General features: G+C 52.1%; 1 protein-coding gene across 1 annotated transcript; it reads left to right on the forward strand.

Moving 5' to 3' along the window:
- The first annotated feature begins 1,856 nt into the window (after positions 1 to 1,856).
- LOC140217257 (uncharacterized) lies at positions 1,857 to 9,408 on the forward strand. The gene is made up of 5 exons (XM_072287656.1): positions 1,857 to 2,050; positions 2,307 to 4,545; positions 8,077 to 8,400; positions 8,466 to 8,652; positions 8,964 to 9,408. The coding sequence occupies exons 2-5, from the start codon at positions 3,357 to 3,359 to the stop codon at positions 9,406 to 9,408; spliced, it is 2,145 nt and encodes a 714-aa protein (XP_072143757.1). The 5' UTR covers positions 1,857 to 2,050; positions 2,307 to 3,356.
- The last annotated feature ends 3,788 nt before the right edge of the window (positions 9,409 to 13,196 follow it).

A 13,196-nucleotide genomic window follows, 5' to 3' on the forward strand; every position in this document is an offset into this window, starting at 1 on the left:
CACAACGGCTCAGGTTGGTCGGCATGCGAAGTGTTAAGGGCCACGAGTTGTGACAGTATCAGGCGACATGACCAATGCGGCAGCAGGTGAAACATATCGGCTGGTCGTCCGCAGTGCTCTACTCAGTCGGGTTGCGATAACGCGGAGAGAAGCGTCGGGGTGGAGCAAAAATAGTAGAAGGGCGTTTGTTAGCTCTGGGATTGGCAACAGCACAGACAGAACGTAAGCCAATGTTTTCAAGTTCCTGGTGAATGATGGCTTGTAAGAAGGGGACTGAAAATGTTGTAGCATCAGGGATAGGCAAACAGAAATGCAGGCGCCATCGCATCCAGTTCACGTCAACGATTCGCACCACATCCTCCGATGGCGACGCATGCTGCTGTGTGGGTTGATCTTCACACGTTGGCGTTGCAGCAGTAGTGGGAAGTCTGGCGAATGGTTGCAAGACGCATCGGCTTTTGGCGTGCTGGAATTGTTGGCACTCTTTAAAGATAACATCAACTGTAGAGCAGCTTTTGTTTGCACATGAGCAGATTAAAGGCGTCGTCAGCAACCCTTAAGCACATGCCCGACCTTCTCAGCTTCTGTCATGTCGTGATCGTGTTTGCTTTACGACAAAGTGCCAGCATGTCTTGGATGTACAAGAGATAGGACTCCGTGGGAGATTGGGTACAGGAGGCCTATTCCTGTTTTGCGTCAAGTTTACGGCCGGCTGGTTTGCCAAACAACTCTGTCAACTTCTCTTTGCATTGGTCCCAGCTGGTTAGCTCCTTTTCGTGGTTTTCATACCACACCTTTGCCGTGCCTCTTAGGTAGAACAACAGGTTAACTAGCACACGCGTGGGGTCCCATCTGTTGATTCCACTCACACGTTCGTACATAGCCACCCACTTTTCAACATCGGTGCCATTGGTCCCACAGAAAGTTCCAGGATCCTTGGGTTGTGCAACCACAACCTTGGCTATGCCCGATGACAAGGTACAGCAAGATGCTACTTTACCCCCAGATGTCACCTCTTATGACATTTCAAGGCAGCGAGACTGAGACTGCACTGTATTCAGCAGCACTGACAACCATGATGTAGAGGATTGACTTTCCCCCTATGTACAACACATCAGCAGAATAAGAACGAGGAAATGCCCCACACAGGTGCATGGCACTAAACTGGATGCACTACCTGCTGTACGCAAGAGAGAATGAGGAAGAATGAGCTTCCCGTTACTCCTGAGCACCTACCTACAACTGCTTTTATGGGCACAGCATTGAAGCTGCAATTGAGGTAATGCCTAACACCACATGAAATACAAAGCACACTACGTCAACACAGAGAAACCAAAACAACTGCACACACTTCTCACCGAAATAGACACAACACCTGCTTTGTTGCATCTGAGCTGAAACGGGTGAATCCCAAACTCTGTGTCACATAACATCTGAAAAAATTAGATGCTACGAGAGAACCAATGAGATTATTCTGGCGCACTATGCATGCATCTTTAGCCTAATGGGTAAAGAATTGGGCTGCTGCACTAAGGACCCAGATTAACGACCCACCACCAGGCACGTTACTAACTGTTATTGAGCCTATCTGACCGGATGTACGAAGAAGCCAGGAGACAGCTCATGATAATGCTTTGCATAAGAGACAACGAAGCTGAACCCACGTTTTCGGCCTTGTGCTTGCAATGCTCTACTGTAGTATAGTGTCGCCCCCTGTCAGATCTCTGTGTCATCGCACATGTATGTTTTGTAATTGCTTAGCTAGATGGCGTACCCCCCTTCTGTCATGTGACAAGCTTGGACCAATCGGGAGGTGTCATCTAGCATGTGAAGCCTTTATAAGTGATAAACGGCCGTGGGTCGGTCGAGTCTTCGTTCCGGTTTTCATCGGGAGCAGTTAGCTCCGTGTCTCCTTTACTGCGCCGGCGCTAGCCGCGCGTTCGCCCGTCGGGGCCCCCCGCTTGCCTGCCGCTGCCGACACATCTTTTGGCGACGAGGATGGGATTCCCGCAGTGGTTCCGACCGAAGCCCCGGGACACCAACGAGCTTCGTAAGTGAAGCGACCCTTCCCGTGTCCGCACGGCAGGCAAACGCCGCCGACGCACTCGGCGTCGCGAGGCTTCCGAGCCAAGGCCTTCTCGCCCCCTTTGTTCTTCCTTGCCCATTCCTGCGGCGAGCTCCGGCTTGCCTCCTGCACTGTCTCCTGCACGCTACCCGGCATGGCTTTTACGGCGAACCTTCCCGTTTTTCTTGAAGTGCCCGGCCCACCGTTAATCCCTTGGTATCGCTGGAAAAAAATTTTTCAGGCCCACCTCGAAGCGGCCGGCGGTGGCGACTGGACGGACGCGCGACGAGCGTCCGCGCTCGTCAGCGCTCTCGGGCGTGAGGGACAACGGAAGTACTTTGCAGACGAGGAGCAGGAAGCAGCAAGGCAGTTAACCAGCGCAGCGTCAGCTTCAAGCGAAGCAGCAAGGCAGTCGACCGGCGCAGCGTCAACGTCAAGTGATGCGGTCCCGCCAGCGTCAGAGTTTCCGAGACTCTTGCAGCGGCTTGACCGGCTGTTCGCCGCGTCAACAAATGTCCTGGCGGAACGGCACGAATTCACCAGTCGAAAGCAGTTCGAGGGAGAAGGATTCCTGGAATTCGTGACCGCATTGAAGGAGAAGGCGGTACAGTGCAACTTCGGCACAGCCTACAACGAGCGCGTCCGAGACCAAATTATACATGGGGTAGCAAACGTCAGCGTTCGCGAAAAGTTGCTGGCTCATGGCGAAACCCTGTCCCTGGACAAGGCAGAAGAAATTGGACGCTCGTTAGAAGCCTTGCATCGAGCGAACCGCGCGTTCGGCTCCGAAAATGTTCGAAGAATCGAGGCATCTCAACTTGGCGTTCCGTCGACGGGCCAAGATGGCCGACTTCTTCCGGGGAGCCGCCAAGATGGCCGACGTAGTCCGGGAGGCCATGAAGACGGCCGACTTCTTCCGAGAAGCCGCCGAGACGACCGACTTCTTCCGAGAAGCCGCCGAGACGACCGACTTCTTCCGGGAAGCCGCCGAGAGGGCCGACATTTCGCACATGGCTCCTCCGGGAACCGTGGTGCATGCGATCGGTGTGGCAGCACGAAGCATATTGCAACGTACAGGAATTGTCCAGCAAGGAATCGGCGGTGCAACGCCTGCCACACGTTGGGCCATTTTGCATCAGTATGCCGAAAAACCCGTACTGTTCAACACGTCTCTTCCGCAGAGACGCTGTCTTCAACTTCCGCAGGGCAGCCGTCCGCGTCTGTCTTGACGGTAAGCGCTTTTGAAACTAAAAAAGATTTGGAAGTTCCAGTCGTAGTGAACGGCGTCTCCATGCGGCTGCTCGTGGACACAGGAGCGTCTGCCTCATTGATGACGGCCGAGGATTTTGGAAAGCACTTTGGTCGACAGCACAGACTGTCAAAAACAGCAGTGGACTTGAAAAATTTCTCCAAGCAACGCATCGACATTCAAGGCCTGTTTCAAGCCACTGTCCAGTTTTTCCAAAGGTCATGCTCCGTCACGTTCCACGTAACGACTACAGGAACATCACTGCTGGGTTTAGACGCCATCCAACGCTTGGGCATACAGATCGACGGTACGTCGCTGACATGTCGTCTACCATCACTTTCTTCAGTACAGAGCCCCACAGGTGTGCCTCCGGGTTTTGATCACCTTTCCAGTGACGAGTTGGGCCTCGTCAACAACTTTGTGCACCGAATTCATCGGCAGCAAGATGCGAAACCAGTATCTTCAACGTTGCGCCGACTACCCCTGGCTCTCCGTGACCAGGGCACACATGAATGGCGACGTCTCGAGGACTGCGACGTCATCGAGCGCGTCGAGGCTACTGAGTGGGTGTCTCCACTCGTGGTGGTGCGCAAGAGGGATGGAACCATGCGGCTCTGTGTAGATCTGCGGGAACAGGACAGTCTTGTGTCTCAAGTTCAAGAAATGGTCTTGCAGAAACAGTCGCAGACTAAACAGTACGTAGACAAACGTAGAGGTGCTCAGGCAACTCGTATCAAGGTGGGAGACACCGTCAGAATCAGATTTACCAGGAAAGGAATTTTTAAGTACAGTAAACCTCGTAAAGTCAAGGCCCAGATAGGACCATCTATTTTTGTACTTAGTGATGGGAAGACGTGGCATGTGTCTAAGTTAACCGTAGTGATGAAGGATCCAGCAGGTAGTACATTGTGTACAAGTGATAGAAACTTTTTGTACTCATATTCAAACTTGGATAGTCATTCCGATGACTCGTCTGTAGTGACATCGTCCTTTCACAGGCATCACTTAAGTAGTGCATCTGACTGTATCGCTTCAGAGTCTACACAGTCGGTAATCATTTCTGATTCCGTGGGGGAATCGGTAGCATCCCAGGACTTGTTGGGACTTCGAGAGGAGCTTCCTGGGCAACCCTCTCCAGCTTTGAGCGACAACCACATTCAGTTTTCCAACCAGGGGGAGGTAAATAATAGTGGGACGACTGGGTCGACCGATACGCGTCGCAACCCCCAAAGTTCTTCTGAGGTACGCACGCGTCCTCATCGTGACAGAAAACGGCCTCCGTGGCTCGATGATTTTGTTTCTGTAGTGTAGAGTGTATTTCCGTCTTCGAAATGCCACGGCTAAGGGCCTCGTTGTGACATTTAGCAGGCAGTCCACATGTTTCATTAACACAGGTATAAAATGTGCTCCTTGTTGCGGTGCAGTGAGTTTTGTGCCGTGTTCCTTGTCAGACTTTGAGTGACTGCCTGTGTTTTGGAGCCCAAGACTGGTGCACGTGTATGTGAACTTGGGCAGGGATGGATTGAATTTGTTGTGGACTTAAGTGCGTGCTTTGTGTGCGACTGGTGCGCGTGTGTGAACGTGGGGGTGAACGAGCTGAATTTGTCCTTGGACTTAAGTGCGCGTCATGTGTGCGCGTTTCACTGTATGCTTACTTTGTTTCCAGGAGGGGATGATGTAGTATAGTGTCGCCCCCTGTCAGATCTCTGTGTCATCGCACATGTATGTTTTGTAATTGCTTAGCTAGATGGCGTACCCCCCTTCTGTCATGTGACAAGCTTGGACCAATCGGGAGGTGTCATCTAGCATGTGAAGCCTTTATAAGTGATAAACGGCCGTGGGTCGGTCGAGTCTTCGTTCCGGTTTTCATCGGGAGCAGTTAGCTCCGTGTCTCCTTTACTGCGCCGGCGCTAGCCGCGCGTTCGCCCGTCGGGGCCCCCCGCTTGCCTGCCGCTGCCGACACATCTACCAAGTGAGCTTCAACGGCAGATGTCCCAATGTCAATTTTCTTGGATAGCTGCGCATATGTTCTAAGCAAAGCCGTGGGAGTGCTAGGCAGCAGCACTCACAGTTATGATGGCAGACGTGTGGTATCCTTTAAAACACCCACATTACAAAGCACACGATCTTAGAAGCTGACAACTGGCTAATAAACACTCGTTTTCTACCATGAGGCCCCAAGGCAGCCGAAATCAAAACATTTGTATCTTATGAGCGAGAAAAATCAGGGGAATCATGCAGCTCAATTTTTTGTTTATAACAAGCATGTGATGGCAACAGACAATGAAGCAACAGTGACTATATAGAAAAATGGGTTAGAGCTGACGACAATCATTGGCAGCTCACACTATAACGCTTTCTCGAGTTTATTGTCGCAAGACATCTGGCAGCAAATCCTCTGGATTCTTCTTCTACTATGTCTTTTGCAAGTGAAATTTTAAATGTGTGTAATACTTCATGGCAACTTAGAACACTTAAATGGCTAAGCATCTCCATACCTTAAATTTGTGGACCAGCTTTGTCACCTTTCTAGAACAATAACTATCTGGTGTCATACATCAATCAAAGCAACTAATTCCCACTCAAACCACTACTTATTAAATCTACCTTTAGATGAGCAGTACCTGCATTAGACGCAGCTGCATACCCTTTTAGCAAATAGATATACATACCACGCTCAGACTGAGCAAACCAAACAAACCAACAGCAACCAGTACTTGTGTCCATTTGTCTTCAACGAGGCAGAGACAGGCACAGGTCTCGACAAACACAACAAATATAAGGTGCAGGCAGAGGAAATAAGCAGAAGCTGTAAAGACAGCAGCAAAGTGAAACAAATTAGACAAGTTTGCAGACAGTCAGCGATCTGGGCCGAGGACAATTCACAATGTTACTGCCACTATTAGAAGCAAATGCTCCTCATGCAACAAGAAAAAACACGTTTTAGCTGTAAACAGCACGACTGCGCGGGGTTGGTTGATATTCTAAACACAGCACATACAACAATTAAAGCAGACACATTACTTGTGCCATCTGTCTTCTTGCTGTTTTTACAATATCGGTCACGGTTGCAAAGCTACGCACATGATCTATGAACGAAAGCAACGGACGTGCATATAAAGTTTGGTGAGCCGATTCATACTCATATAGGTTTAATTTTGAAAGTTCCCGTAAAAGTGATAGTAGCAGCAGCAGTAAAGTGGTTTCGTTTACCAGCTCGCTCACAACGTACGCATTGTATGATTTAACTCCACGGCTCGCAAAGGAGCTACTAAGAAGCTTTAAGTGAAGGAAATACGCTTTCGTTATCTCACTGCAACGAATGAAAGCCTCTGACGCCCATACCGCGGTCAGCAGTGAGAAGGGTAATTAAATGCAGCGATGCGCTGCATGGGTAAATACGAAGGGCATAGCGTAGTCATCCTATAGAGATGGAGAAAAATAGACTTAAGAACGCGATAAACATCATAGGACGACATCCACGCTAGTTGAGTGCATGCATTTCTGGCGCGTGGAAGATGTCGCTGTTTTTTTTTGTTCATTTTTTTACATCGGTGCAACGCGTAGGAACTGCAGCGTTGAAGGCACGAACGAATAAATTATACTGCGATCACTGCGGGACCTGCGACAACCGTTTCGTGTTCCTTCGAATTTCGAGATCACATCGACCACAGCTCGAATGCGCAACCGGTTTTTTACGTGTCAGCAAGAGAACGGGTAATCGCACAACGCTTACCGTTGTTCCAAGTACGTCGCGGTAGCACCAGCAGCTGGGCAACAAATGTCATCAAGCCCTGGCCCACCGCAGTGTCTGCAACTTGAAGCTTCTAAGCATTCGCCAACAACTAAAAGCGGACCACATCCATACGGACGCGCGCGAACGAGACGCGAGCCATGCCGTCTGAGTTCGAGAGTAGTTATTTCATAAAAGCAAAAACAAACAACAATGTGACGTCAGATCCGGTAAAGCCAACTTGTCCTCCTTTCTCACCTTCTCTCAGCTAACGCATGCGCAGCGAGCGACCACGGAGCCCTCGGGGGCGATGTTCAGGTGTGGTTCAGGGCCACTTTAGCCCAATGCCACCAAGACTCTGAGAAAACAACCGCACTCCTCTCTCCCGCCATCTGACTTCACCCTACTCGGCCCGAGGAGCGCGAACTGCCGTGGCTTAGGCCGTCTGCATCAGATGGCGCTAGTTGCAACCTTCCCAGAGAATGGCCGTACGTGCACACATCCGCAAGTAGTAGTGTGATGGCACACCTGGCTACACCTACCATGGCTGCCACATCGACACTGACCATTGCGTGAACCCAGGGAGGGCTCAGATAAACATCGCGGTACTGTGGTTGCGTGGCGTATGCAACCGTCACCGAGCTAGGCTTAAGGTCGCTCCCACGCCGGTTTGAATCCAGCGCCGCTGATGATGGACATGTGGCACCACCTGTGAGCAAAGCACGCAGGTATCGGGACACCGCCTTCGACAGGGCTCTAAGAGGTGGCATTACTGGTGTTGGGATTTGTCGGGACCATCCAGCGCGGCTGTTCACCGTTGCCTATCCCCATCAGCCTCCGTGGCAACCCTCCCAAACAGTTCCATTTTCCCTCCTGTCCCCCGTGGTAATGGCGAAGCAGTCAAGGAGCAAGAGGAACTGATAGTGCAGCATGACAGGTGCCCGAGATGGGCTTACTTGGGTGAGACGGACTTCTCATGCACAGATGCAGCAGATGCCACGTCCTTTGTATGCAACCTCTGCAATGCAGTGGAGGCGCTTGAAGCAAAGCTGCGCGCTTCGGAGGACGTGGAGGCACTTCAAGGAGTCGTCCAGGCCATGAAGGAACTGCAGGTGCTCCACACCAAACCTGTTGCAACAGATGCCCTCACAGCAAAGCTAACACCCCAGAAGCCCCAAAAGGTTGCTGCGCACAGCTGTTCTTCCCAGGCCATCATGAGTACATTGCCTGCATCGCAGACTCATGCAGTAGAGGTCGAGCTGGAAGTGGATGAGCCGAAAGTAGAGTTGGACAATATCCAGTCATCACAGTCACTGCAAGAGCAGCTAAGCGCCGCTGAAGTTGTCATGCAGAGTAACGACGATGTATCGCTGGGCGATTTACACATCTGGCCATGCTCCCGATCATGCGAATGGCAGCAACCAACAAGCAAGCGGCACAGGTCCTAGTCGTCAGTGATAGCAATGTGCAGCGAATTGCGGGTGTGCTCCGACAAATACGGGGCAGGAGTGTGCCCGTGGAACTAAGCTTCAAGTGCAAGGCGACGACTGAAAAGTTGTACCATCTGCTCCAGCAGCACAACGATGAAGCCACGGCAGGGGGCTGGTAGTCTTACACACAGGGCTACATGATGTACTTAAAGGAGCACAGCCTGGCACTGTTGCCCAGCTTATCTAAGAGACTGTAACCCTGTACACGATGAGACTGATTTGCTCCGTCCCCGAAGTCGAAACAAGAGGCAAGGCAATGTAGGCAAGAGCAATGCTCCTCAACACTGAGCTCAGGAAGCTGTGTGGAATGCTAAAGGCGACATTTGTTGACTTCTCCAGGATGCAAGCAGGGGAACGACAGCTAGCTCAGGACGGTATTCATTACCTGGCCTGCTCATAGTTGCCCTACAACATGCTCTTCTTTAGGACTGCAGGAGCCTTGGAGAATAAGAGGCAAGCCCAATCGCACACCTCGGCAGAAGTCAGGCCTGAATGTCTCTTTGCCCAGCCCGGAGAAGCAATCAGTGCCCCCGGACTCTCCGGGACAACAAATGTGATCCACAGAGCGTGCCAGAGGGAAACCAAGAGCGACGCCCAGGTCCCTCCGAGGAGAACCCGCCATAAACGCTCCAAGCCGGCCTATGTGATGGACGCACCACATCTGCCAACGCCAAGCACTCTGCCGTGTTCAAGTTCTGTTCAAGGCAGGTTCAGTTCGGCTGACATGGGTACTACACCTGGGTACCACTCATCCTGCAATGACCCCATGGCATCCACTCAGCCGCAGTGCTGGCCCCGACCTCTTCCGAATGGTTGGGGACATAGTCCGCTAGCAAGTGGCACTACACTAGCCGCTGCTGACCAGAGGTGACCGGAACGTCTGCACAGACTATAGGCTGCAGCCCCACAGATGCCGAAATCGACATTGTCGTTCCCACTGCACATGCAAAACCACGTAAAATGACTGTTTCCTCAACTTATATGGAGCGCATAAATCCAGGATGTGGGTAGAGCTATACCAGTTGCTGGATAATGAAGTTATGACGGTATACGCTGTCGCCGACACGCACATCCTTGGCAATTAAGAGCCACCAATCCACCCACAATGGCACTGGGCAGGTCACAACCGCGGCCTAAGCGGCTGCAAGGGCTGCGATATCGGCATCTTGTGGAGGGCTTATACCTTGTGGACCAGACTCGAGTGCATGTGCAGCAAACGCATGCGGGCCAGCGATGACATCCTGGGCATCCCTGTCCTGCTGGGTGTTATCTTACAGTGGCCTGCGAACACAACACAGGCAATGTGCACATTATGCGCTGCATCAGGGTGGATGTAATTCACTGAGAAGCAGGCAAAAAGATACTGCTGCCAGGTGACCTCAACGGCCACATCCAGCTACTGCACGGCTTCCAAGATGCCAACGATGACCTCCTACTACGGACAGCTCAGGAGCTGTCATTGGAGGTGCTTAATCTCCGACAAGACTGCAAAGGCAAGTTCATGTGGTGCACTAGGAACAGCCGCAGCTGCATTGATTACGCACTAGCATCCCACAAGTTAGCACAACACGTTCACCGCATCTACACTGACAAAACAGGACAAGTTAGTGCCACCAGTAATCACAATCACATCAAGGTCACCTTCAATGCCTCTATTTGGCAGGATTGATGCAAGGAGCACCATGAGCCATCCCAACGGTATCTTTCGGCCTCAGCATATGAGACCATTGCACAGGACTTTGAGCTACATCTGCAGGTTGCACCGCCAAGAAACTACGAACAATTTGCTGGGGAACTGTGGTGCATCATGCATACCCACGAGATCCGCTGCAACTCGCGAGGCGGTGTGCGACGCAGCGGCTGGTGGGACAGGGAGATGAGAGCGGCACTGAACTTGTGTCACGTGGCCGCCTGTCAGCATTGCGCCGGGGTGACAGCAGAACTTCCCACCGAGTGCCAACATCTATGGCACCCTCACCTGGCCTGCAAGCACACTGGGTGGTACAGTGCAAAATCTTAACACACGACCAGGCCCAGCTGAGATCCATCACAACTTCTGAGCACTAAGGAAGCAGAAAGCTCTGGATGTATTTGTCAACACTCGACCGGAAACACGTCCCACATGAGCGGCGAGAGAAAACAACAGACTAGCTCGTTAGTGACACCCCAGAACATCTCACCCGGCACATGGCACAGCTGTATGACACCGCGCTGCCCACTCCAACTGAAGAGCACTACACTATATCCATCCCAGAAAGCAGTAATTTAGTGCGAATGCCAGGTGTCCCAACTCGCGTTGGACAACATGGATAGACTCGCACACTGCCCAGGGACTGGACGCAATACTGGCGGGCTTGGTGATAAACCTGTGCAACGTAGCATGCGATACCCTGGCTCACATTTTCAGTGAGATCCTAACCGGGGAGCCAGTTCCAGAGGACTGGAAGTGCAGTTGCATGCGTCTTGTCCGCAGGAAAAGTGGGGATGCGAGCCTCATACAAGACTGCCGACCCATTACTGTGACCAGAGTGCTATACCAGCTTTTCACTCTGGTGTTGAAGAGCTGGCTGAGGGCCTGGACAGAGTGTTTGGGTGCCCTGACAGCTACAGAACAGTTTTAGATCAAATTTCCAGACCATTGAGCCGACCCGAGAGGAATCGCAGGGTCTGGTCACATGCTTCCTCCACATAGCAAAGGCGTAGGACAGCATCCCTCACAAGCCGATGCTGAGCCAAAGTCCACCCTGAATATGCCACTACCGTCGGTTGACATTCTGCGAAGGCTGCACAAAAACACAGCTGTTGCCTGTCTGGGCAGTGCCCAATTGCTACCAGTGCCAGTGCTCCGGGGCCAGAAGCAAGGCCCGCTCACCCCACTGCTATACGTTATGTTTCGGAGTTCGAATGAAGCCTGATCAACCCGAGGCTGGGCTTCCCATTCCAGTTCCTCAGCAAGAGACTGCCCCACACCTGGGCGCTGCCTGGACTGGCCTTCGCCGACGATCTGGTGTTCCTGGCAGATACCATCATTGGTCTCCAGCGCCTCGTCACAATGAGCACCACCCATCTTACCTGCCTAAGCCTCTCCTTTAACCAAAAGAAATCCGCTGTTCTACAGTTGTCCGGCAGACCAGAAGGGAACACTGTGCTTTTACCAAACAATGATTCCATCCCATGGGCAACTGAGTATCGCTACCTTGGTGTTGACCTCTCCATCACCGGACCTCCTTGGGGCACACGAACACTTGCAACGAGCATACCAGAGAGCCAGTGCCATGCTGTGCCGGCGGTCAATGTGGGGGTGCAACCAATATATACTTGTTCGTGAACTATGGAAGGCTGTCCATGTCCCAGCACTAACCTTTGCAAACACAGTGGTGTGTATTTCAGCCGCTACCGTAGCGTGACTGGAGCGAAGGCAGCGCGAAATGGGACGCATGGCTCCCGGCTGCCACGGCCGCGTGGCTGTTGTGGCCATACAAGGCGACTTGGGGTGGTCATCATTCAAGCAAGAAGCGAGCAGCAAGGTAGCCTTTGGGTGTCGATTTCGCTGAATGGAAGACCAGAGATGGGCGCACCGTGTTTTCCATTACATGGACTTCAGGAAAGCCTGGACTGTGGGGACTTCTCAAGTGCGCACACTGAGCTGCAAGCTCGGCTTCCTTACGCAGCCGCTACAGGCGTCAGGTGCTCAGCTGAGCCACGAGGTGCGACAACGCGTACGCGAGGTCGAAACAGAGCAATGGCACTCTGCCAAGCTTGGCAAATGAACCCTGGAGCTGTGCTGCTAACATAAGTCGAGCCCAGCTACGGAGAACTTCTACGACAGCGACATGGGGAGTGCAGTACTCTTTGAAGCACGCGCGGGAGCACTCCGAACTCTCATGTACCAGCAGTGCTTCGACACATCCCCAATGGTGCTAAGTGCCATCTGCAAAACATGTGGGGAGACTCAACAATGCGTGATGCATGTCATAGCCTAGTGTGTTGGGGCGCCGCCAACTCACCTTGAGGGCACCACTCCTCCACAAGCGCTGGGCTTCGAGGGCCACGACAGCATCGCGACATCCATGTTAGTGGCAACAACCAAAGAGAGACTGCGCCAGTGGTGTTGGCTAACCCTACAGCCCAGCCTTGAAGACGCTAGAGAAGAGACTGCGGTCCCCAGTTTCACTGACTCACAGGGCGCTCAGTGATCCGCATTGGGTGCGTTGCCGCATGTCGTTTCTCCTTGCTCCAAATTCTTCTTCCTTCAGTTTATTTTTTTTTTCACGTACCGGCTAGGGTGCAAAACTTGCACCCGCCGTCTACAAAGGGGAAAGCCACATCATCATCATCATAATCAGCTGTTCCCTCCTCCATACTGTTGAGCACTGAGATAGTACCACATGGACAGTACCTCGTCGCTGGCTGAGAAGTCAAACGCAAGCTCCTTTTTCTGCCACTGCTCTTTATCCTGTCTCAAACATTGTTTTTCATGCTGGTGTGCCACCTATATGGACGAACGGAGCGTAGCTGTATACCGAACTGCAAAGGGAATTATGACAATGACCCAAAAGTACGACTGAGTTCCCCAGCAATCTGAGGATATAAAAATGCCAGCGATCTGCGCGGCCCGACGATGACGCTGAAGAATCTACTAGTAAGCATATTTTTACA

This window comes from Dermacentor andersoni, chromosome 4 (assembly GCF_023375885.2).
Source record: "Dermacentor andersoni chromosome 4, qqDerAnde1_hic_scaffold, whole genome shotgun sequence".
Taxonomy (NCBI): domain Eukaryota; kingdom Metazoa; phylum Arthropoda; class Arachnida; order Ixodida; family Ixodidae; genus Dermacentor; species Dermacentor andersoni.